This window comes from Aquarana catesbeiana, linkage group LG01, assembly GCF_042186555.1.
Source record: "Aquarana catesbeiana isolate 2022-GZ linkage group LG01, ASM4218655v1, whole genome shotgun sequence".
NCBI lineage: Eukaryota > Metazoa > Chordata > Amphibia > Anura > Ranidae > Aquarana > Aquarana catesbeiana.
Window position 1 is genome coordinate 117,582,468 of NC_133324.1, and position 26,942 is coordinate 117,609,409.

General features: G+C 44.8%; 1 protein-coding gene across 3 annotated transcripts in view; it reads left to right on the forward strand.

Moving 5' to 3' along the window:
• Positions 1 to 1,721: 1,721 nt before the first annotated feature.
• Positions 1,722 to 26,942, forward strand: part of KIF2A (kinesin family member 2A) — a 157,915-nt gene continuing 132,694 nt past the window's right edge. For 2 of the 3 annotated variants that reach the window (XM_073623250.1, XM_073623257.1), the window contains exon 1: positions 1,725 to 2,037. In XM_073623250.1, coding sequence (XP_073479351.1) covers positions 1,977 to 2,037 — 61 coding nt within the window. In that variant the 5' untranslated portion in view covers positions 1,725 to 1,976. Of the gene's footprint in view, positions 2,038 to 26,942 lie in introns of all 3 variants that reach the window. The other variant, XM_073623266.1, reaches the window with a different exon arrangement.

A 26,942-nucleotide genomic window follows, 5' to 3' on the forward strand; every position in this document is an offset into this window, starting at 1 on the left:
GTGGTGCACTCCTGATCCCAAGGGTGTGCATCTGTCACCTGGCCTCAGGTGACCTGACAGAAATGGCCTGTACATACAGAAAACAAAGAATAACTGACTGCTTGGTCAAGCTTTATGCTAAAGCTTCAAGCTGCCATGGCACCTGACCTGCTGGTGATATAAAATAAGATGAAAAGGCATCTTGAATAGTGGCACCACTCCTGCTGCCATGTGTTCCTGTCAGTTCAGCCATTGGCATGCTAGTATGGCCAAGTATGTCTTCAAAATTAAAGCCATCACGTTCCCTATTAAAATATGTAGGGTACATGCTGCTTTGACAGCATTGATTGCATGCTGCATAATGAGATGTATTGGCGTATGCAGAAAACGCCATTTGTTAGCAAGGATGCCAAATGAACATTTGAGCACTCTCCTGGCCCTAGTGAGGCAATAATTAAAGACCTTTTTCTCAGTGTTTAAGAAAGGACTGCAAATGGCCTTAGAAGGTTTTCACAGTGCACAAAGGCCTCATCACCCACAAAACCTAGCCTAAATGATTTTGTATTAGTTGGTACAGGCTAATGTAAATAAGCACAAACGGTTCAGTAGCCACTGATATAAGGGTCTGTTCACACCATAATGCAGTGCGTGGGAGCCGCCTGCCCGTACCGCATTCCGATCGCAATGCCCTTGCGAGCTACTGCAGGGTCAAGTCAAGCTAATGACACCCCAAACGCAAGTCGACAACACATTGCGTTTGCCTGCACCAGATCGCATGGTACAAAAGTACCATGCAATGCGGTTGCTGCACGTACAAAAAGTGAATAGGGCTGAAATCGCACTGCACAGGACTGCATCAGAAGTGCACAGGAACTGCACAACATGTGAAAATTTGCTGCTCTGAGAAGACGAACGGGGCTGCCACAGTGGAGGCCGCTCATGCAGGGCGCACTGATGCTGCCCCCCCTAATTCATGCAAGGCGCCAGAGGCATGGATTTCTATGGATTTTTTTAGAAGCACATGATTAGAGCCCCTGAGGCTCTAATTGGCTTCAAAAAGGGTGGGCACAGCCAATCAGAAAGTGGTCCTGAGACCCGATTGGCCGGGAGTCCGAAGACCCGATTGGCCGGGAGGAGAAGCAATGGCCGGGACACAGAGGAGACGAGGGGGGGGAGGCAGCAGCCCATTCACGTGAACAGGCTGCCGTGCCTGCGCAAGTGTGTGCCGCAAAAACGCTAAGGTGTGAGCCCGGTGTTACATTGTTTTACACATTTTATGTTATAATTGATATCTATATACTGTTTTTTTTTTTTTTTTCTAAATAGCCAAAAATGAAAAACACCTGTTAAGGAAATGCTGCCAAATTACCGCGTTTAGAAGCATTTGGCACTTGAAATGCCTCTAAACTCAGCGTCTGAACTCATTTTAATGGCTCTAAACTCAACTGCCTAGAAACGACTATAAACCACCCAGTGTACATGTACTGATAACAGAGGAGAGTTCAGGGGCAGCTAAAAAAAATGCCCAACTGCTCCTAAACATCCGTTTACCAGCAGCAGTGTACATGAGGCCTTATCAGGCTTTGTTGGGACGCCAAACTCCACATAGCAACCGTTACTAAGCGGCATCCATGCCTATCGTGCACGCGCTTCAGGGTACGTTCTGCACGCGCGCTCGCAACTCTCCTAGCTCTCAGCCAGGCACAGGCTCCGCTCTCTGCGCATGCGCCACCTCTCCAGACAGCTCCGGTTGACGTAGAGCGCACGCTTCCTCCCTGCTCCTCCCAACTTCAGCGGCGTCTTGTCTCCGCCCCTCCCTGGCTTGTGAATGTGACCGGCAGAGGCGCTTGTTCGTCCGTTCCCCTCCTCCTCAGCCCTGTCCCGTCCTCCCCTCCTCCTGTTACCCGGCATCGCCTCGTCACCGCTGGCCTCGATTTTCAAACAAAAACATCCCGCAGAGGGGGACAGAGAGCGGGAGAGGCCGGGGGCAGCTGAGCATGGCAGGCAGCTTCGGCAAGATCCAGATCGGGATCTATGTGGAGATCAAGAGGAGCGATGGTGAGTGTGTCTTCCCTCTCCTTACTCCTCCTCCTAGACCGGCATCCACAGCCAGACAACCCTCCATTCATTCCTCCCTCATACACCGACCGCCATTGTGTGCCACAGGGTGGGGGGCCGAGCACTGCAGGAGCCGGGCCTTCCATCACACCGGACCCGGGGGTGCTGAGGAGAGCCCATCACAGGATGGGGGGGAGACAGGGAGAACCCATCACAGGATGGGGGGGGGGGGAGACAGGGAGAACCCATCACAGGATGGGGGGGGGGGGGGGGGAGACAGGGAGAACCCATCACAGGATGGGGGGGGGGAGACAGGGAGAACCCATCACAGGATGGGGGGGGGGGGAGACAGGGAGAACCCATCACAGGATGGGGGGGGGGAGACAGGGAGAACCCATCACAGGATGGGGGGGGGAGACAGGGAGAACCCATCACAGGATGGGGGGGGGGAGACAGGGAGAACCCATCACAGGATGGGGGGGGGAGACAGGGAGAACCCATCACAGGATGGGGGGGGGGGAGACAGGGAGAACCCATCACAGGATATGGGGGGGGGAGACAGGGAGAACCCATCACAGGATGGGGGGGGGGAGACAGGGAGAACCCATCACAGGATATGGGGGGGGGAGACAGGGAGAACCCATCACAGGATGGGGGGGGGAGGACAGGGGGAGAACCCATCACAGGATATGGGGGGGGAGACAGGGAGAACCCATCACAGGATGGGGGGGGGAGGACAGGGGGAGAACCCATCACAGGATGGGGGGGGGGAGGACAGGGGGAGAACCCATCACAGGATGGGGGGGGGGAGGACAGGGGGAGAACCCATCACAGGATGGGGGGGGGGAGGACAGGGGGAGAACCCATCACAGGATGGGGGGGGGGGGAGGACAGGGGGAGAACCCATCACAGGATGGGGGGGGGGGAGGACAGGGGGAGAACCCATCACAGGATGGGGGGGGGGGAGGACAGGGGGAGAACCCATCACAGGATGGGGGGGGGGGAGGACAGGGGGAGAACCCATCACAGGATGGGGGGGGGGGAGGACAGGGGGAGAACCCATCACAGGATGGGGGGGGGGGAGGACAGGGGGAGAACCCATCACAGGATGGGGGGGGAGACAGGGGGAGAGCCTATCACAGGATTGGGGGGGGGGGGAGACAGGGGGAGAGCCCATCACAGGATTGGGGGGGGGGGGACAGGGGGAGAGCCCATCACAGGATGGGGGGGGAGACAGGGGGAGAGCCCATCACAGGAGGGGGGGGAGACGGGGGAGAGCCCATCACAGAATAGGGGGGGGACAGGGGGAGAGCCCATCACAGGATAGGGGGGGGACAGGGGGAGAGCCCATCACAGGATGGGGGGGGAGACAGGGGGAGAGCCTATCACAGGATTGGGGGGGGGGGAGACAGGGGGAGAGCCCATCACAGGATTGGGGGGGGGGGACAGGGGGAGAGCCCATCACAGGATGGGGGGGGAGACAGGGGGAGAGCCCATCACAGGAGGGGGGGAGACGGGGGAGAGCCCATCACAGAATAGGGGGGGGACAGGGGGAGAGCCCATCACAGGATAGGGGGGGGACAGGGGGAGAGCCCATCACAGGATAGGGGGGGTGACAGGGGGAGAGCCCATCACAGGATAGGGGGGGGTGACAGGGGGAGAGCCCATCACAGGATAGGGGGGGGGTGACAGGGGGAGAGCCCATCACAGGATAGGGGGGACAGGGGGAGAGCCCATCACAGGATAGGGGGAGACAGTGGGAGAGACCATCATAGGATAGGGGGGTAAACTGTCAGAGGATGGAGATCAGATGATGAGCTGAAGCAGAAAGCATTGAGAGGATGTCTGATGGTCCTATGCATTATATAAGGGGGGAGGTGTATGCATCCACTGGGATCTTGTCTGGGAAGGACCATGTGTAGAAGAGGGGTGCCTGACAGGATTATGGGCCCCCATGGATTGGGCTGGGGATGGGTGTACAGAGTGGGCCCTGTCAGAGGATTGGGGAGACAACCCATCAGAAGAATGTTTGAGGCTTGTCTGGAAATGGGGTCACTTGGTTTGCAGCTGTTGGGTAATGGGATGGCTTGGCTTGACTTGATCGGGCTTGTCAGAAATAGGGTGACTTGGCTGGGACCCCTCAGATAATGGGGTGATTTTGTTAGTAGCTGATGGATAATCGGGTGACATGGAGCTGTCGGGGACAGGGGGTGACTTGTAGCTGGTGTGTAAGTATTATTATACAGGATTTATATATGGTAATGGGGATGCCCTGGCTAGGAGCTGTCGATAATTTAGATTTAAGTTACATTCAATAAAGACAACACAAAATCACAATAATGAAAGGAAACGCACAATAAAAACAATAAGATTACCAGTAACAGCAATTAATACTAAATAAAAAGTAACTCTGTATTGTATTAAATCATACCATCCTATTAAAATACTACATGGAATAAATAAAACAGATGGGGTGACCTGGCTTGGAGCTGGCGGCTAATGGGGTGACTTGGCCAGGAGCTGTTAGGAAATGGGTTGGCGTGACTAGAAAATGTGCAAAGGCTTTGAAAAAAAATGGGGTGGCTGGACCGGGTTAGAAAATGGGACATTTTGGATGGGAGCTCTCAAAAAAAAAAAGGAATGTCTTGACTGAGAGCTGTCCGAAAACAAATGATATGGAGATAGTTCTGTGGGAGTGGAGGAGAAAGGTAAGTATCATAGAAGGAAGATGTAAGGTGATGTGGAAGGATTGGCTGTGATCACAAGTACTCTTGTTGAGCAATGTTATGGCTTTTGTATTGTGTGAAATGGGGTGAGTAATATGAACATCTACCTGCAGTTCAGGTGATGAGATCCTTTGTAGTTTAGGTTTTAGTAATGTATGAGGATGTTGTAAAAGCTTGGGGTTGCAGTAGTAGATGATATAAGTAATTCTGGAAATGGGGTGAAAGCTGGGGTAATTTTAGTTGATGGAGAAGGCCAGCTAGCCGTTGGCAGAGGAGCTTACTGCAGCATTCATAGCGTTACATTTTACCAAGTATGTTTGTATGGTCAGTGTGGTGAAACAAATAGATTTGTTGTCCCCCCAGGGGGAATCTAACAGTCATTCTCCCAAAGGATGGCTTGGTAGGGCAGGGAGAGCTGCCAAGTGTATGTTTTGGTGTCTCCTTTCTTAGCAACCAACAATTGCTAAATAGCGACACTGATAGACACACTCCACCTGGGAGAGGTTGGGTCTCTCTTAGGTTTCATTAACACATTTCTTCCCACTCTGTTTTTTTTTTCCCTTTATACGTTGGGCCTTCAATATATTTCTGCAGCTGTAAGCCTGTGCTGAAAGGTTTTGCTGTAATGTTGGGATTCATGCAGGAGCACCTTTCACTAATGATATCCTCATGCAGCTTGAGAGGTCTGCAGTGCATTGTAGATTGGTTACAAGGTAGATAAATCTGTGCTTTTTGTTCCAGATTCCTTTCATGATCTGCTTTTGCTGAGACGTTTTGGCTTCCTTCCCTTTAGTCTAATAGCCTTGATGGCAAAGCACTTCTGAGAGAGCAAATTTGCAATTCCAGCACGTTGCAGTGACACATTACACGCCCCTTCTTACAGAATGTTTTAGGATATCATTGCCACAGTAACCAGACTCGCTACAATGAATGACTTAATTGTGTCAGTTGCTCGGTGTGTACATTTACAATGCTGCTCGGTGGGTTTGAATGGGCTCGGCAGGTGTAATGTTTATAATGGAATTGGGCCGTGCTTTGCGGTTAAATCAACCTTTGTTAACCCCTTTGTTAAGGGTTGTGTCATCTCTGCAGCGATTCACAAGCTCTTCTGGCTTCCTTTATAGAGCAGTGATTTCAGACTCCTCTGGCAGGGAGACAGCACAGAGGATGCAAAGTAGAGCAGTGGTGGAGTCTGTCCGCCTGCCCGGTCTGTGTCCCCTCTTTCCAGGCAGCATGAAGGTGCTGAAGCAGAGATTCTCCACGGGGTGTACAGTGCACTGCATCAGGAAGCCCAGCCTGCTGATTGGTCTGCTTCCGCTATCATCCTATCGCTCGCACTGCGTACAAGTGCCAAGACTTGTTGCTATGGCCAAATTAGGGGGGGGGGGGGTGTAATTCTTTTTGTTACAACTTCACAGCTTCTGAAAGCACACTGTTCAAGCAATGGACAGCTCTTCTGTGTTCTGTGACAGATTTATACCATTGTGTTGTTTCATGTTATTGTTTTGCTGAATCGTCTGTGATTTGTTATCTATACAGCTGGTAGATGTGTTCTTTCCTTACATCATCCTTGGTGCCTTTGACTCTTAACAGAGTGTTGACAGACTAATGTGCACTTCCTGTATTACTTCATAGCGTAGTTTACCATGCAAGCCTTTTGTTACAAGGAGAAATCTGCATTTCCCTACCTTATGCTTTTGCAAGGATTTATCAGTATGGGAGCTCGTGGAAAGTGTGGATGAGGTCAGTGAAGAGCCAAAGGATAATTACATTTTTTTTTTTTTTTTTTTTTGCAAAAGATGGAATAAATGCACCCTCTGGCAGCAGCCGCAATCAACACAATTTAGTTCCAATTTCTATTCTTCCTAAGGCCAGACTCCCTTTCTCTTGTGCCCTTTGGAACTCTCTCACCTCCCTCTCTGTCACTCTCCTCTTTCGAAGCACACTGTATTCGTCTTTTCACTCCAATTTCTCTAAGGATAGCCATGATCTACAGGCCCCCTGGATCAGTATCAACCTTTCTTGATGACTTCCCTGCCTGGCTACCCTACTTTCTTTCCTCTGAAATCCCCGCAATCATTCTTGGGGACTTCAACATCCTTATTAATACTAACACTCCTGCCCCTTCCAAACCTCTCAGCCTAACCTCCTTCTTTGACCTGAAGCAGTGGATTCATGCTGCTACTCACTCCGAAGGCAATATCCTTGACCTCGTTTTCTCTCACCTTTGCACTCCATGCAACCTCTCTAACTATCCATTGCCTCTCTCTGATCACCACCTTATTAGTTTCACTCTCCCTTTCCTTCAACTCCTCTCCCTCCAACTGCCTTAAAGTTACCCGCAGAAACCTACGTCCTCTGAACCCTTCTCTTCTCTATCGACAACCTCTATGACAAAATCTCACCCCTATCCTGCACCAACCTAGCCACTTCTGTCTACAACGTTTCACTTCTAGCCTCACTTGACTCACTGGCCCCCCTTACTACACGCAGAATCAAGCCCTGACCCCTTCAACCTTGGCAAACAGATGATACTAGAAGTCTGAAAAAACGTAGTCGTGCTCTTGAGCGCCTGTGGCGTAAGTCCAAGTCTCAGAGAGATTTCAACCAATATAAATCTGCCCACCAAAAATACAATTCCGGCCTCCTCTCTGCCAAGCATACCTATTTTACCACTCATTAGCAACTTATCATCCCGTCCCCATCAACTCTTCTCCACCTTCAACTCTCTACTTCGTCCTCCACCCGCCAACTCACTCACTGCCCAGGAGATTGCCGATCACTTCAAACAGAAGATTGATACAATTTGCGCAGAGATCTCTACTGTTCCGATATCCTCCACGCTTTACACTTCATGCCCACAGGCACAATCATTACTTCCCTCTTTCAACCCCACCACTACAGACGAAGTTGCTAAACTACTTGCTAATGTCCACCTTACCACCTGCCCCCTGGATCCTGTTCCCTCACAAATGCTACGTTCACCCTCTGGCCCTATGCTACACTCTCTAACCCACATTTTCAATCTCTCCCTCTCTTCTGGCATCTTCCCCAATTCTGTAAAACATGCCACCTCTAAGCTGACGACCCAAATTTATTTCTCTACCCCTCAGCTCACTCCCTCTGTCTCCTCACATATCACTTATTTACTATCAGATATATCAGTCTGGATGTCACACTACTTCCTCAAACTTAATCTATCCAAAACCGAACTTATAATTTTTCCTCCCCCATATGCCCCTTCCCCTGATCTCTCTGTCAAAATCGATGGCACAACTATAAGCCCATCCCTACATGCCAAGGTTCTAGGTGTAGTCCTGGACTCTGAACTTTCCTTCAAGCAACACATCCAATCACTGTCCAAATCCTGCTGCCTCAACCTCCAACATCTCCAAAATACGCCCCTTTCTAACCAATGACACAACAAAGCTCTTCACTCGCTGGTCATCTCTCACCTCAACTACTGCAACTCCCTTCTCATTGGCTTACCTCTACATAGTCTATCACCTCTTCAATCCATCATGAATGCCGCTGCCAGACTTATCCACCTTACCAATCGCTCTGTGTCTGCCACTCCTCTGTCAATCCCTCCACTGGCTTCCGCTTGGCCAAAGAATTAAATTAAAAATTCTAACAACTACGTACAAAGCCATCCACAATTTCGCGCCCAGCTACATCACTAGCTTAGTCTCTAAATACCAACCTACTTGTTCTCTTCGTTCCCAATCTGTCCGCTTATCTCCTACTTTATTAGATTTTAGAAGATCCCTGAAAACCCTTCTCTTTGTACGTAGTTGTTACTGTATCTTCATTTTTTTCCATCAGCTCCTCCCCCACAGTTATTACCTTTTGGTTTCCACTTGACCCTCCCTTCTAGATTGTAAAATCTAACGAGCAGGGCCCTCTGATCCCTCCTGTATTGATTTGTATTGTAAGTGTACTGTCTGTCCTCATGTTTTAAAGCGCTGCGCAAACTGTTGGTGCTATATATATCCTGTATAATAATAAAATATATATAATCGGTGAGTACCAGTACATTTCGGTCAAGTAGTTGCCGATACTAAGCAGCGATACTTTGCAGTGCAATTTGCGTCCATAGAAAATGAATGGGCGCAAATTGCACTGCAAAGAATCGCATGCAATTTGAACAGGATTGCGGTGCATAGTCTCTATATGAATTTTGTCTGGTTCTTCAGAAAAAGCGCTACATGGGTGGCCCTGTCGGCCACCTCCCACCTGATATCCTGCAACGGAAAAATTAAAGGAGCTGGATGGAAAATTGTTGACTGCATAAGCCCCGGTTCACACAGGGGCAGCACGACTTGGAGGTCACCTCACCGAGGCGACCTGCACACGACTGCCACGGCGACTTGCAAAACGACTTCTGTATAGAAGTCTATGCAAGTCGCCCCATGTAGTACAGGAACCTTTTTCTAAGTCGGAGCAACTTGCGTCGCTCCTATTAGAACGGTTCCATTGTACAGAACGGGAGGCGACTTGTCAGGCGGCTAGGTCGCCTGACAAGTCGCCCCTGTGTGAACCGGCACTAATGCCTGCATCCAATCAGATGCATTTGCCACTGGGTAGTCTGACAGAAGCTGGCTGTCAGAATACATCAGCTGCTTTATTATTATTATTATTATTATTATTATACAGGATTTATATAGCGCCAACAGTTTACACAGCGCTTTACAATATAAAAGGGAGACAATACAGTTATAATTCAACAAAATACAAGAGGATTAAGAGGGCCCTGCTCAGAAGAGCTTACAATCTAATAGGGTGGGGCAGGTGGTATAAAAGGTTGTAACTGTGGGGAATGAGCTGTTGGAAGTGGTAGAAGATTAGTTGGAGACGTGATAGGCTTTCCTGAAGAGATGAGTTTTCAGGTATCGCCTGAAGGTAGCAAGAGTAGGGGATAGCCGGATAGATGGAGGTAGTGAGTTCCAGAGGATGGGAGAGGCTCTGGAGAAATCCTGGAGACGAGCATGAGAGGAGGAGATGAGAGAGCTTGAAAGTAGGAGGTCTTGAGAAGAGCGGAGAGGATGATTTGGGTGATATTTGGAGACAAGATTGGTGATGTAGCTCGAGGCAGAGTTGTGAATGGCTTTGTATGTTGTGGTTAGTATTTTGAATTTAATTGGCTGGGTGATTGGGAGCCAGTGTAGGGATTGGAGTAGAGGGTTGGTAATGTGTATAAGTCTGGCAGCAGCATTCATGATAGACTGAAGAGGGGATAGCCTATGGAGAGGCAGGCCAATGGGAAAGGAGTTGCAATAGTCAAGGTGAGAGATAACAAGGGAGTGAATGAGGAGCTTGGTGGTTTCATTTGTTAAAAATGGGCAAATTTTAGAGATGTTACGGAGGTGAATTCTACAAACTTTTGACAACGATTGGATTTGAGGCTGAAATGACAATTCAGAGTCTAGGATTACACCCAGTACCCTGGCGTGAGGAGAGGGACTGATGGTTGCATTGTTGATTTTGATGGAAAAGTCATGGAGGGGGGCACAGGCAGGGGGATAATAATAGCTCAGTTTTAGAGAGATTTAGTTTAAGGAAGTGGTGCGACATCCATGCTGATATGTCAGTTAGTAAGTTAGTAATGTGAGAGGAGACTGAAGGAGTGAGGTGAGGAGTAGACAGATAGATTTGGGTGTCATCAGCGTATGAGTGGTATTGGAAGCCGTGGGAGGTTATCAAGTGACCAAGGGAGGAGGTATAGCTAGAGAAGAGAAGGGGTCCAAGAACAGATCCTTGGGGGACCCCCACAGAAAGGGGCAATGGAGTGGAGGAGACAGAGTTGTAGGTGACACTGAAGGAGTGCTGTGATAAATAGGCAGAGAACCAGGATAGAGCAGAATCTCGGAGGCCAAGGGAATGTAGTTTATCAAGAAAGGAGCAGGTGGTCAACAGTATCAAAGTATAGAATGGATAGGCTAAATGAAAATAATCTGTGTGTGTGTACTCAGCTTTTATAAGCAGAAGGGGGTGGGGAGGGTTGCACACTGTGACCAGGTTTTGTGTCACCGCCTAAATAAAGGTGTAGCATAAAACATGATCAGAAAGGTGGACTTGGCTATTAGAGTAGTAGTAACCCTCCCTTTTTTGCACTTGTGTATTCAAAGGCTCCATGTAAACCTGCACGATAAGTTTTTATTTTTTTATTTTTTTTTTTTTTAGAGCTCTGTATTGGATAATATGTCCTCAGTGCATGTTCAGCCCTGGGCCTGACAGTCTGTGCCATAACAACCAATGCTGTTGTACAGTTCAGCTGCCAGCATCCTAGCAACCAACAATGCTGTATGGCTTGGGTGCCGTGCTTCTTAGCAACCAAAGACCCTGTGCCTGGGGCGTCAGCATCCTAGCAATTAATGAGGGGGGTGACAGAAATCACGGGTGGAAGGAGAGCGGCACGGCTCTGGACATTGCCACTCCAAAACGGAATTGGTGTTTAGCTCCACTCTTCTGGTCTACAATGTGGCAGTATTTAATTTTTGATCTTGTCACAGGCTTAGCGCCATAATACTAAACTATTGTAAATAAGAACTTAATTTATTTCACGTGTTGTAACAGTCTATAAGACTGTCAATTGCTGCATGAATATGGAATATCACTTTTATCTGAGGCCGCACCTCCAGTGAAGTGTTGGCTTTATTGAATGGCTGTCCTTGTTTTGAAATGAGAGCCAGGCAAAAAACATTGTCTGAAGGGAGGACACAATGGCAGCCTATAATTTTGCAGCCCATTGGATACATCTGCCAATGTGGAGCAGACTGTAAAAGAAAAGTATGGTTTTGGGCTTTTTTTTTTAGGTTAATACTTACCTAGGTGGATGCAGCATAGGTCTGATGCTGCATCTGTAATTCCCCCCACCTCTTCACTGAGAACCAATCGATCGAACATCGCCAATTGCTCAGTTCTGACAGCTCCCTTAGCAGAGAGGTACTGACTATCAGTCACAGCTTTCTGCTCTGCTCCCTTCCCACTCACTGGAGCGTTGAGCTGGCTATCGGCGGCTCGCTGAGAGGCTGAGTCAGGTGTCAGTCCAGGCACCTGGCGGATCCAGACTTTATTATCGCGTTGATGCAGTGCCTGGACTGACTTCTGTGACATCAGCAGAGATCGGACTTCAGCCCTCTCTATGCTGAAAACGGGTCACAGGAGTGCAAAACAAACTGCACTCCTGTGATCCATCGGTGAAGTACTGCCAAACGAGCTTTGGCTATACTTCTCTTTTAAAGTGTTACTAAACCAACAACAGTAAAATCAGTCTGTATATGCAGTAAAGCATGCTTGTTATACTCACTGTGGAACCTAAGGGGTTAATCGTCCACATTGTGTAAAAAGGCTGTTTGATCCTGTCTTCCCTGATCCTCCCCTTCTTCCACAGTCCCCATCCATCTCCTGATAAGACAGAGCCTTTGGAGTCACTCTGCACATGCTCAGTTTGGTGTGTATTGCTAGAGAGGGTTTTTTTTTTTTTGGGAGGTTGCATGTGATCAGCACAGGGCCAATCACTGTCCAGACAGAGGGCCAGGGGTCATGCTGCCTCATAGAACAGTCAGAGTAGAATGAAAACTCCTACAAGTTTTAACCAGTGTTCAGCTGGACACTGATAGAAGTCACAAGACTGCTATATACTGCTGATGAGAAAAAGTATTTACCAGTTTTTATATTTACTAAAATAATAGCATTTCTGTGTACTGTGGGAAAGCGCATATATAGTGAATGCAGGGTCCTGGGTTTAGCCACATTTGTTTTCACTTCTTTATCTCAGAAAAGCCATGCACATTGCCAGCTTCCTGTGTCATAGAATGTGAAATGCAGGAATGATCTAGAGAAAAGGAAAACTAGGTTAAGCTTTGCAAAACATGCTGATATACTGAGGACTTTCATTCAGATTTGTGTGCATCTCATCAAAAGCTGCATGAAATGTGCACTGGAAATACAATACTGAAGATACATTTGTGCAGTGTGGTTTGGATTTTGGTATGCAGCTCGAAATGCTGATTCTGTAGAGTTTTATACTAAGCACAGCAACTTTAAAACAGGAACTGGAGCGAGGTAAAACAAAAAAAAAAACAAACAAAACAAAAAAAAAAAGAAGAAAAATTAAGACAGCTGCAGCCTTGGTGGTGTTCTACATGGCACTATGACAGACAGAAGCCTTACTGCCCATCAAGTTGTGGGTCCAGTTTCTTCTATACCTCAGCTTGACATTGGGAGTTCATCTAGGCTCAGTTTATTTATTACAGGTACTTGTATTTATATATAATTTATGCAGCGCTTTAGCTATACAGTGCCTTGAAAATGTATTCATACCCCTTGAAATTTTCCACATTTTGTCATGTTACAACCAAAAAGGTAAACGTATTTTATTGGGATTTTATGTGATAGACCAACACAAAGTGGCACATAATTGTGAAATGGAAGGAAAATGATAAATTGTTTTTATTTTTTATTTTTTTATAACAAATATCTGAAAAGTGTGGAGTGCATTTGTATTCAGCCCCCTTTACTCTGATACACCTAACTAAAATCTGGTGCCTTCATAAGTCACCTAATTATTAAATAGAGTCCACCTGTGTGTAATTTAATCTCAGTATCAATACAGCTGTTCTGCGAAGCCTTCAGAGGTTTGTTAGAGAACCTTAGTGAACAAGCAGCATCATGTAGGCCAAGGAACAGACCAGACAGGTCAGGGATAAAGTTGTGGAGAAGTTTAAAGCAGGGTTAGATTATAAAATTAAAAAAAAATCCCAAGCTTTAAACATCTCACGGAGCACTGTTCAATCCATCATCTGAAAATGGAAAGAGTATGGCACAGCTACAGACCTACCAAGACATGGCTGTCCACCTAAACTGACAGGCCGGGCAAGGAGAACATTAATCAGAAGCAGCCAAGAGGCCCATGGTAACTCTGGAGGAGCTGCAGAGATCCACAGCTCAGGTGGGAGAATCTGTCCACAGGACAACTATTTAGTCATTCACTCCACAAATCTGGTCTTTATGGAAGAGTGGCAAGAAGAAAGCCTTTGTTGAAAGAAAGTCATAAGAAGTCTTGTTTGCAGTTTGCGAGAAGCCATGTGGAGGACATACAAAACATGTGGCAGGAGGTGCTCTGGTTAGATGAGACCAAAATTGAACTTTTTGGCCTAAAAGCAAAACGCTATGTGTGGTGGAAAACTAACACTGCATATCACCCTGAACTGCTTTTCTTCAGCAGGGACATGGAAGCTGGGGAGATGGATGGAGCCAAATACAGGGCAATCTTAGAAGAAAAAGTCTGCAAAAGACTTGAGACTGGGATGGAGGTTCACCTCCCAGCAGGACAACGACCCTAAACCTACAGCCAGAGCTACAATGGAATGGTTTAGATCAAAGCATATCCATGTGTTAGAATGACCAAGTCAAAGTCTAGACCTAAATCCAATTGAGAATCTGTGGCAATAATTGCTGTTCACAGACGCTCTCCATCCAATCTGACAGAGCTTGAGCTATGTTGCAAAGAAGAATGGGCAAAAATTTTACTCTCTAGATGTGCAAAGCTGGTAGAGACATCCACAAAAAGACTTGCAGCTGTTATTTCAGCAAAAGGTGGTTCTACAAAGTATTGAAATTTTGAAAACCATTTATCATTTTCCGTCCACTTCACAATTATGTGCCACTTTGTATTGGTCTATCACATAAAGTCCCCAAAAAATACATTTACGTTTTTGGTTGTAACATGACAACATGTAGAAAATTTCAAGGCCTATGAATACTTTTTCAAGGCACTGTATGGTATATTGTACATTCACATCAGTCCCTAAGATCCCTAACTCACATTCATACATATACTAGGGACAATTTAGATAGGAGCCAATTAACCTACCAGCGTGTCTTTGGAGTGTGGGGGGAAATCAGGGTACCTGGAGAAAACCCACGTATGCACAGGGGGAACATGCAGACTCTGTGCAGGTAGTGCCACGATTGGGATTCGAACAGACGACCGTAGTGCTGTGCTGCCCAGTTACATTTTGCTGCTGGCCTCTCCTTGCCTTTTCCCTTCTTTCCCTGACTGGTGATCCGTATGGTGCACGGGGGTCCAGCCATGGTCACAAGAAGATGGGATACAAGGAGAACCCAAAAGTCAGAGATTTATCAGCTTGGCTTCTCTGGTGTAAGTCCTGTGAGAAGCAGGCGTACAAGGATATGGCATACAAGGCATGCTTGTCTCAGGCAGAGTGGGTGGTTATGGGTTAAGCTGGGTTCTCCATTTTTCTTCAAGTGCCCCTTAGTCCATGCAAGCCCCGTGTCCATGCCAGCCTTTCTGAACATTTTTAAAGTGGTAGTAAAGTCCTTCCCTTTTTAATTTTTTGTTTATTTTTTACTTGTACCTACAGGTAAGCCTATAAGGCTTACCTGTAGGTACAGTGAATATCTCCAAAAATTGTACTGTTTAGGAGATATTCACCCTGCATGCAGCCGGTTATGTTACCGGTTCATGCGCTCTGAATGGATGACATACCCGTGCGGTGCTTTCAGAGCTTCGTGCTGTGACTCAAGCACGTATTCGCGGGAGTGATGTCATCGCGGCTCAGCCAAACAGCCGGAAAACACGCCAACCCAGAAGGAAGATCGGGTGAAGATGGAAGCCCTGTCGGTGGTGACTGCACGCCACTGGAGGGCTTTATTCTAAGTTACGTATTTCATAATGTGCTAATATGCGATGCACATTATGAAACTGTCTTGCATGTTTTTTTTTTTTTTTTTTTCTTCTTAAGGTGCAGTTTACTACCGCTTTAACTCAGGAAACCCTTGAAATAACATTCAGATTTTGGGGAAGCCCTGCCAATTACCATATGACAGCTCAGGGCACACAGGTGTAAACAGTTGAGATAACAAAAAAAAAAGCATGACGTATTTGACACCCATGGCTGCTCTGTACGTCATTAATTTCAGAATTAATATATTGAAAAAAGTAATTGTTAATGGTTGAAAAAGAAATGAAGACCATCACAGTAGTCCATAGAAAAGAGCCCCCTTACACTGGTGATTAATAAAATACCCCTTTACACTAGTGGTCTTTGAAATGCCCCCTCACATTGGTGGTCCATGATGTAGTATCCGCTTGCATTGATGGTCGGTAGAGAAGGGCCCATTTTAATTGGTGGAAAGACCCCCTTGCGCTAGTGGTCAGTGGGAGAAGGGCAGCATTACACTGTTGGTCAGTGAGAAGAATGCTCATTGGTGGTAAGAAGAATGCCTCCCTTATGGATGCAGTAGCTAAAAAATTATTTGTTATAGTATATATGTGTAAATTAACTTGCGCTGGAAGTGAATAAATGTGCAGTTGCTGTACACAAAGTGTTAACACTTGAACAAATGGAAAATTAAAGGAATTGCAGAGTTCACAAAATAAATTTAACATGTGACAACGTCCATATGAATTGTGCAAATGTGCTCCAAGTAATAAAGTGCAATCGTGCTCTGAACTTCTGCATCACACACACCCCTCTTGTGTCCCCACTCACGTAAAAGAATGAACCCCTGGTTTTTCAGTCCAGGAGTCAATCGGGCTTGATCTTTGGCCATAAATGGCATATCCTTGAAGGATCCTCCACAATTTATTCCCCACTCGTGATGATCATAAGGTGAATATGGCACCAAAAAGTAAAGGAAAGGCTAATAGTGAAGTACTGTTAAAAACCGCTTTATTGCACAAAGTGGATAGGTACTTACAGACTGACAGAATTAATCTTGCATGAGGTATTGCAGTGAAAAACAGGAAATGCCGCATCCAGCATGCGTAACACTGAAACTGACGTGATTTGGACTTGAAAAGTGGAAATTACGTCAACGCGTTTTGCTCACCCACAGGGCGTTATCAAGTACCTTGGTGAGATATCGGGGGTCTAAACAGACCTCCGACATCTCCCCTTTAAGACAGGGAAAGGGACTGAGGACAGAGATTCCCCAGCCCCTTTCTCTGCAGCCTCGGCTGCACTGAAGATGAATGGACAGGAGACAGCGGCACCTCTCCATCCATCCATCCATCCATCCATCCATTCATTCATTCATTCATAAACTGAAGCATCGTAAACACAGTTGGCGATCAGTGACTCTGCATTCAGAAAAGAAAGGAGCCAGTAAATGGCATGTGTGTATATATACCGGCCCCTTCCTCCGCTCTCCATCCTGACAGATCTAGGGGGCCCAGAGGAGGACCCACGGAGCACAGAAGTACACCGGGAAGAGGACGAGGGGGGACAGTCGTGGGTAATCGGTGCAGTGGTGGGCAGAGTTACAAGCATCAATTTTTTTAAAATGAATTTATTTATTTTTTTCCCGGCTGACAGCTGCAGGAGGGAGAAGGGGAGAAGCAGCTATGTCTGCTGCTTTATTGAAATGCTTGTAACTGCTACCGCTGCACCGATGACCTGTGAGGCTGCACGGCCCTCCTTGCTACACTGAGGATGCCTGGCCTGATACAACAGGTATAAGATCAAGCATCGGAGCATGTGCACGAGTACCGATACTCGTGCAAATGCTTGGTATCAGCACCAATACTAGTTTCGGTATCGGTGCAACCCTATTTTAAACCCTTGCGTATAGTCAGTGAAGTGACTAGCCTCGAGTGATACACAGAGAAGAAACAAATCCTACAAAATTTGTACTTGTTTATCTGCAGCCCTCTTCTTTTACAGCCATTGAAATTCCAAAAATGTGTAAAGCTTGTCAGAAAAAAAGGCGCAGAAAGCTGAAGTTGCGCTCTGCAGACCTCAGTGACCCTTCAGAACCCCCCCCCAAATATTGGTTTCACACCTTTCATTCGTATGTATTTCTGATCATCAGCTGCTATATGACTAAGTGGTGCTCACTTTATGTGCACACGTGGTACTTCTTTTGGTTAAAGTCCATTCACACTTCCTGCAGCCCTGAACTGATCATGGTTGCAATGCTTTGCAAGCTCCTAATTGCTCATTTTATCCCCTACTAAAGTGCATTTATTTTGTAAACAATGGACTTTGCTTTTAAAGCAGTTCATAAATGTATTTGATGTTTAACTAAAGCCCTGGGACAAGCTAGCCACTGTTAGACAGTTAAAGGCACATGACCTACAAAACATGACCTAATCTTTCAAGTTTTAACTTGGTCAAGGCTGTGTCCTCTGTAACATACATTTCAAACAGTTTCTTTCACTTGAATTTTATTATTTTTAGAAATGACAAGAGAAAAATAGACTGTTACCCAACAATATTGTACGAAAATATGAACAAGTACAGAAGGAGTTTATCTCCCCAGATTTGTAACATTGAACAATAGTACAGGGATGAAGGACCATTAGTCCTAAGTGATATCGTACCATTAGATGATTAGTTGTCAGAACGCTGCCTGGAAATGCGATGTGCTTTGTCTAGTAAAAAAACAAAAAACTTTCAACTAGGGGCACCTTAATCTATAAAGAACAGTACAGACGTCTATAAGACCAAAAAGAAGTACCGCTCTTGCTCGAGGGCATAAAAAGAAAAGAGCATTGCTTAAAGCGTTTGTTAACCCAAAAAAAAAAAAAAAAAAAAATGTATCCTGCTCCTTCAACCTCTTCAATACTGGGCACTTTAATCCATCCTCCTTCCCAGACCAGTTTTCAGCTTTCAGTGCTCACACTTAGAGAATTGCGCGGTCATGTAACACTGTACCCATATGACATTTTTATCATTATTTTTCACACAAATAGAGCTTTCGTTTGGTGGTATTTAACCACTTAAGGACCGAGCCTCTTTCTGAGATTTGGTGTTTTTTTGCTAGAAAATTACTTGGAATATATATATATATATATATATATATATATATATATATATATATATATATATATATATATATATATATATATATATATAAATTTTCTGATGCAATACTTTGTCACACCGTATTTGCACAGGAGTCTTACAAGCACACTTTTTTTTTTTAATACACTTTTTTTTTTTTAAATAAATAAGACAACAGTAAAGTTAGCCCAAATTTATTTATTTTTTATTGTGAAAGAGAATGTTACGCCGAGTAACATTCAAAATTGCGCCCGCTCGTGGAATGGCGACAAACTTTTACCCTTGAAAATCTCCATTGGCGAAGTTTAAAAAATTCTACAGGTTGCATGTTTTCAGTTACAGAGGAGGTCTAGGGCTAGAATTATTGCTTTCACTCTAACGATCCTGGCGATACCTCACCTGTGTGGTTTGAACACCGTTTTTTCATATGCGGGTGCTGCTGACGTATGCGTTCGCTTCTGCATGCGAGCTCGGCAGGACAAGGCGCGTTTAAAATTTTTAAAATTTTCTTTCCTTTTAACGTCACTTCCCCCTCACTCATCTCCATACCACAGACGGACGTGACAGGACCCGATCGCTGGCGGCTTTGGTAAGCCGCGGAGGGCACGGAGCACCGGGGGGGGGGGCTATCCCACCACCGATAAGTGATTTTGCAGCGAATCTGCCGCAGAGACCACTTTTATCTGAAAGCAGACCGCCCACTGAAGAAAATGATACCGGGGTTATGGCTGCTAGCTGCTGCAATAACAACAATATCCCTCTTCAAAGTACCGCCGTATAACGACGGCGGGTGATCTGTAAGTGGTTAATCATCACTGGGGTTTCTCCTCCTCCCTCCCCCCCCTCCCTCCTTGGCGGAGAGAACTGTCACAGAGACACACGTCTGTTTACATTTTGACGGCTGTGATTGGACACAGCCATCACGTGATCGGGAGGTCCAATCACAGCACCCATATCCCGATCTCTGCTCAGCTGGATTCTGTGATCATAATGATCACAGGACCGAGCCGCAGCGCCCCTGGTGGCCGCGCTGTGAGCGCTCACTCTTAGGGACGTTCCTGAACGTCTACTCAGAACGAGGAACGTTAAAGGATAAAGCTGGCTGGTCATGTGGTCGCAATCCCGGCAGTGAAATTAGGTATTTGCAGCATTTATTTTTATAAATCACACACAGAGGGGGATACCACAATAGGAGGTAGTGCTGATGGCGTATACAGGCTAAAGTGGCTTAACAACCACTTTAAGTGTAGAGGGTCCAGAATATAAAAAAAAAAGCTATAAAGGTGAGAGGAAAAAGGACAAGGGAATGAAGAAAAAGAGGTAGGAGAGGAAGAAAGAAAGGGGGGGGGGCTATTTCTGTTCCTGAGGTTCACAATGATTATATTGACCTGTAGTGTTGGCCTACAGTTTTAGAAAACGTATAGGTGATTGTGTTAGTGGGAAATAATCTAGCCAGGACTGCCATATATGCAAAAATGTACAGTGCATCCGGCTTTTCACCTCCTCGAAGTTGAGAATCGGCATCTTCCACGTTTTCTGCAATCGTCTGCTTTGTGGCGGAAAATAGGTCACTAGGGTATGCTCTTGTTTAGTAGCACCTTCTATCGGTTTGTGTAAGAGCGCAGGTTTATATGTAACACCAAATTTTAGACATGTTATTTAGACCCTTATCTATAGACGCCTAACCTTGGGGCACATCCACCATATATGCCTCCTAGGTCTGAACATCTCCTAAAGCATGTAGAGGGGGTAGGAAGGGAGGCATTTCACAATTCTAGCTGGAGTAAAATACCACCAAGACAGAACTTTGAAAGAGTTTTCTAAAGCTGTAACCTTGCGGGAAGAACGGAATAACGCCTCCCATATTTTTTTCCAGGTCTTTGGGGTTTGCGTGGCATTTCAAACTGTTTCATGGCTTCAATGGATTGTTGTGCCATTATATGAAACAAGGTGTGATTTCTAAGCAACTATCTTGCATGTAGTTGCTACATCAAAAGATTGCTGCAAACAGTTTTGTACTGCACTGTGAGCCTACAGCTGCAAGTTTAATCCTTCCTGATTCTCGAAAAGAAGCTGATATTTTTTTAATGTATTTTGAAGTGCACTGATGCTCAGACTATGGACAGCCCTACTCATATGGTTGATGGTTAAAAGAGGCACATCTAAGTATGCAGGCATCCGGGGTAAAGCTGTCTGCAGTTGTGACCGGGAAGACTACCCTGCAGTAGAGCAATCTGAAAGCGAGGCTGGAGCGCAGTGTGGAAGGGACACTGCCGATGGCGGTGTGGTGGATGGTCTATGTGGACAGCTTTACCCCAGATGCCTGCATGCTTAGATGTGCCTGTTTTAATCATCAGCCATGTGAGTTGCTAAATGTTGTAACTTTATTAAATGTAATCTTATTGCTACACTTAGAGGCGCCTCTCTTCTCTTTTATACTCAGTTGTGACATGACGCTACTTATACCAAGACATTGCTTTATATCAAGTCAAAATTTTATTTAAACTTTTTGCTTGTCTTGCAAAATGCTCTCAAACCAAATTACTCTCAAACCAAGGTTTTATTGTACTCAAGAAGGCCGTGGCATTTAAATGATGCTCGATTGGTACTAAGGGGCCCAAAGTGTGCCAGGAAAATATTCCCCACACCATTACACCACTAGCACAACCCTTTACCATTGATACAAGGTAGGATGGATCCATGCTTTCATGTTGTTTACACCAAATTCTAACCCTACCATCTGAATGTCGCACCTGAAATTGAAACTCATCAGACCAGGCAACGTTTTTCCAGTATTCGTTGTCCAATTTTGGAGAGCCTGTGCAAATTATAGCCTAAGTTTCCTTTTCTTCGCTGACAGGAGTGACACCCAGTGTGGTCTTCTGCTGCTGTAGTCCATCTGCTTCAAGGTTCGATGTGTTGTGCATTTAGAGATGGTATTCTGCATACTTTGGTTGTAACGAGTGCTTATTTGAGTTACTGTTGCCTTTGCCTTTCTATTATCTCAAAACCATTCTGCCAATTCTCCTCTGACATCATCAAGGCATATTCATCAACACAACTGCCGCTCACTGGATATTTTGTCTTTTTCTGGCCATTCTCTGTAAACTGTAGAGATGGTTGTGTGTGAAAATCCCAGTAGATATGCAGTTTAGTTACTCAGACCAGCCTGTCTGGCCCCAATGACCATGCCACATTCAAAGTCACGTAAATGCCCTTTCTTCCCCATTCTGATGCTCGGTTTGAACTTCAGTAAGCTATCTTCACTATGTATAGATGCCTAAATGCATTGAGTTGCTGCCATGTGATTGGCTGCTTAGCAATTTGTGTTACCAAGCAAATGAACAGGTGTACCTAATAAAGTGGTCAGTGAGTGTGTGTGTGTATATATATATATATATATATATATGTGTGTTGTGACATTGAGTAGTTGGCTCTCATGATGGATGCGTTTTATACATTGAGTCCACGGCAAATAGGAATTATTTTTAGGGGCCTGGTAGCCCATTTTTATTTAAAAGAAAGCAAAAAGTCCAAAAACGAATGACTTCCCACGTAGGGGATCTTCTCCAACTTCAGTAAAAATTATACACACTGGAAAATGCCAAGCCACCTGGCTCATAAGCTCACTCAGCTTCAATTGCAGAATCACACCGCATCTCTTACCAGCACATCTGGATGCTTGGCTCTCTAGCCTTTGGTTGCAGCGCCACGCTGCACAGCCTACCTCTGGCCTAGTGATTGGGTTTCCCCTGACACCCCGATAGGAGCCGACACTGGACTCCTGGAACTGAGATCACTGTCTCTTGGCTTCTGGCTGGGCACTCTGATCCCTCGATGAGACCTTCCATCTCCCACACTAAGAGCTGTCTCCATTTGGGAGCCCTGAGCTATCCTCAGACCCGAGTATAGAACAACCCCACACACCTGTGCACTCAGCCAGGTTGCAGGTGTCCAGCAAAACCCGGACACGGGGTAAATGCTCCAATCCAGAACATAACCCATAGCTAAATACACAGCTTTAATAAAAGGGGAAAAAACACCGCTAGTCCAGAACACAAAAAGGGGTGGACCAAGCTCCCCAAAAAAAAAGCTGCAATTAATGTGAAAAAACACAGATAAATAAGGAAAAAAAAAATGCGCTAAATTAAGTCCAAAGTGAATCAAATTAAATGCATAAATTATATGAAAAAGAGTACCATTATGTATGAACACTGCACGCAATGATTTTCCTGATCAATTGAATTCAACATATATCGAACACCATGCGAAATCAAGGCTTACCAGATAGCAAGCCAAAGCGTGCAAGTGGCCTTAACCCTAGCCTGGGTGGTGAATCTTTAAACCAGGACAATTGAATTCCTCCCGTAGCAGATATGCGATCCGTGGATAGTGATCAGATACAAAAAAAAACAGGCAAATATTCCCCTCAGGAAGGCCAGAAGTCAGCTGGGCTCAAAACATACACCTGGATGTCAAACGCTAGTGTCACTTTTCAGTGTGGACCGAGCGGATCATCCGACCATGAATGTCAGTGTATATGCCCAAGGGAAAGATATAGCACACTATAGTGTAATACCGTCACTATTGGTTTATTAAAAAAGAGAGATGCACTTACAAAAGCGATAAAATTTCATAATATTCTCATTGTGAATGTTAGTTATGACGAAACGCGTCTGAGGAGGTACGTGCTGACGTCACCACGCTCGTCTCGTCAAGGAGAACGGGAGCTTTGAATCTGGCCGGCCGGCTTATGTTTTATGTCTGAAATTTTATCGCTTTTGTAAGTGCATCTCTATTGGTTTATTAAAAAAAAAAAGAGATGCACTTACAAAAGCGTAGACATAAAACATAAGCCGGCCAGATTCAAAGCTCCCGTTCTCCTCGACGAGACGAGCGTGGTGACGTCAGCACGTACCTCCTCAGACGCGTTTCGTCATAACTAACATTCACAATGAGAATATTATGAAATTTTATCGCTTTAGTTGCTTCTTTTGTGAACGTTGATTATAATTTTTTTACAAAATATCTGCAGCTACAGAGGTCGTTATGGGCTTGTTCTAAAGCTTTTACTGCTGGTCAAGAATATGCAAATATTTATTTCCATAGTCTGTGCACAATGAGCACTTTTTTTTTCCCCTAAACTATTTACCTTTTTTCCATAGACTACGATTTTCGCCACCTGTCTACACGCATTTGCTCCAGTATCAGCTGAACATTATGTCTCTGGATTGCCTTCCTGATGATGACAATGATGAATCATGGCAGGATCACCAGATACTGTATTAATGAAAACTGCTTTTTTTTTTTTTTTTTTTAACCACTTGACCATGGGATGGTTTTACCCACTTCATGACTAAACCATTTTTTGCAATTCAGCACTGTGCTACTTTGACTGACAATTGCGTGGTCATGCAACACAGTATGCAAATTAAATCTAGGTAATTTTGAGTGGTATTTGATCACCACTGGATTTTCTATTTTTTTTGCTATATAAAAATAAAAAAATTGTAAAAAAAGAAAAACCCAATATTTTCTACTTTTTTTTTTATAAAACCTATCCAATAAAATCAATGCCTTCGTAAATTTAGGCCAAAGTGTATTATGCTACATGTCTTTGATAAAAAAAAAAAAAAAAAAATCCCAATAAGCATATACTAATTGGTTTGTGTGAAAGTTATAGCAGATATAGATATAGAGAGAGAATATTTGAAAATTGATCAATCCTGATGTAGTGACTGCCTCATTTCATTTTTATTTATTTTTTTTACAGTGATGATCACTGTAACAGCAATCTTTTGAACTGCCATAAATGGGTTACATTCATAACAGCTGCAATTTACTATCGTATGCTTTGATTGGCCCACAGCTATCACATGGTACAGAGTGCTGTGAGTGGCCCAGGTACCATGTGATGGCTACGGGCTAATCCCAGCATCACTATAGGAATCTCAGCTATTATGAATAAAATTCATTCGTAACAGTTTTGTTGACATTGTTTTCATGTGATTGCATAGTGATCACATGACCCCTTGGCCACTACAGTCACACAGTGCTTGTGGGAACTGCTTGCTCCTAACCCGGAACCAGCTGGATTACGTACATATACGCGATCAAATAGCCTCCTGCCGCCGGCAGTAAATTTACTGTGGCCTGGGGTGAGAAGTGGTTAAAGTAGATTTCCGGGGTATCCCTAACTAATTTTAACACTACCAGCCTTTCTCAACCTTTTTACCACAGAGGTACCCTTGAAATATTAGATCTTAGGGAACCCCTGCTAAAATTAAGTCATTGGGGGGCAATGGGAAAAATTCAGAGAGGAACCACACTCAGTGCTTTGGATTCAGGCTAGTTTACACTATAGAAGGACATCCTTTGTTAATTTTACCACACTATTCCAATCGCACATGTTCCTGTAGAAATAGCTGTGCATGTCAGTGGGTGCAGCAGAAGCGACCACCGGCTGGAACCGTGCCAAGTCAGAGCAAGAGAATGTCATCACATGCCATGGATCTCCAGAGGGAGTCCACAGCTTTATTCAGCGATCACATCGTTACAGCAGATAGCAATTTTTTGGAGCTACGCGGGACCCCTTCATGACTCCAAAACATTTCTATCTGCTGTAACGAGACCACTGTATGAAGCTTTGGACTCCTGAATATCCTTGTATGATGACATTCTCTTGCTTTGTTCATTTTACATGCCTGAGGTTTACAACCACTGACAACCATCGATTCTCTTGATCTGCTTCTTCTTGGTGATGATGCACAAGGCTGAAAAGTTATTGGTTTGTGACCCACTTTTTTTAATTCTTGAAAGAATCCAGAGGGCCAGGCTACCCACTAAAAAAAAACAACTATAAATTCAAATGGTGGTCCAGTCTTTGGAAGTCTATTCTATTTTTTTTTCTTTCCACAAAACCATTTTGTTTACATTTTTAAGACCTACCCAATATCTGCCGGATTGAACTAGCTGGTCTCTTAATGTTTGTCGAACTGCTGTATAGATCATGAAGTTTAGTGGACTACTAACCTAAAATGACCTTGCACACCATGCCCCTAGTTGCCTGATTTGACTCTTGTATAAAGAACTGTTCATTTTCCGTCTGATACTGTTGTAATGTAATAAAGTAATTTTGTATGTCCTGGTATAAAGACTGAACTCACGTGAGGATATGAAACGTCTGCTACTTTATCATTAGCTGGTTTATTTCAGCACACACATGCTTGAATTTTGCAATGAGAAGGCTGTGGCAGTCACATCCTGCTTTTAGGACAATTATGGCATTTAAATTACAGTGTGGATTCTGTTGATTAATACACCATGGTACTTAGATTTTAGGAATTTGGAAATTGATCTTATGCAATACAACACACTTATGTTTAGCTTTTCATATTGTGGCATTGCAGCGTAATTTACCTTTTGAGTCTTGGAATTCTGTTTTGGAGCTGAATCATCACCCAATAGTGCATTTTACTGCGTGCCTTTAAGTTCAACTTCCGGCAGTCAGCTAAATATAAATCTGAACTGTTTTGCCTACTAAATTATTTGATGCAGCAGAGTGTTGTACAGTGTTAGTCATTATGTGAAGTAGGTTTGCAGTTAAACTGATATCATCTATTGGCAGGGTTTCAAGACCTACAAGGTTTTTTTTCTTGGTCATTGACTTTAGCATGGTGTCTTGGGTAGAAGCCCGGAATCCCCCCCCCAGCAACATTGTCAGTCTGGGGTGGGGAGAGTGTTAAATGTATTAGCAGATTTTGAACCACTAACAAATTGAAGCCAAACTCCAGCTCACACTTTAAGCAGTTAAAGAAAATAGTTTCTTTCCTTTTGGGATAAAGGTTTTGCATGAATAAATAAAAGCTGACCATTGTATCTCACCCCTGCCAGTGTTAAGTGGTTTGTCTCATCCATGTAAACTGATACATTCTTCTGGAGAGCTTGTGCTGCGACCAGAGTTGCTGGCTGGATCAACAGATGAAAAGAGAGTAAACCCAAAAAAGGAAACTAATATAGCCATCACATATATAATAATTGGTAGGCTGCAACATAAAACATGCTTGTTTTTGGGTTTAATCTAATATCTAAAAATTGTATAAACCTTAAAGTGGAACTAAACTCATCGATTTAACAGTTTCAAAAGAGCTGGGAATGTAACTGTCACATTGTGCTATCAACCAAACTATCAAATCATCCAATGGCTAGTGTCATAACTGATCACATGTGCAGCATCATGGCAGTTGAAGATTAGAGGCCAAGATGGCAGCTTCCTTAGCTAAAACGATAGGAGAGTTTAGTTCTGTTAACATTTTCAAACTTGGGGTCATCTCGGCATGACGCATGTTTTTTTCATGTTTTGGAG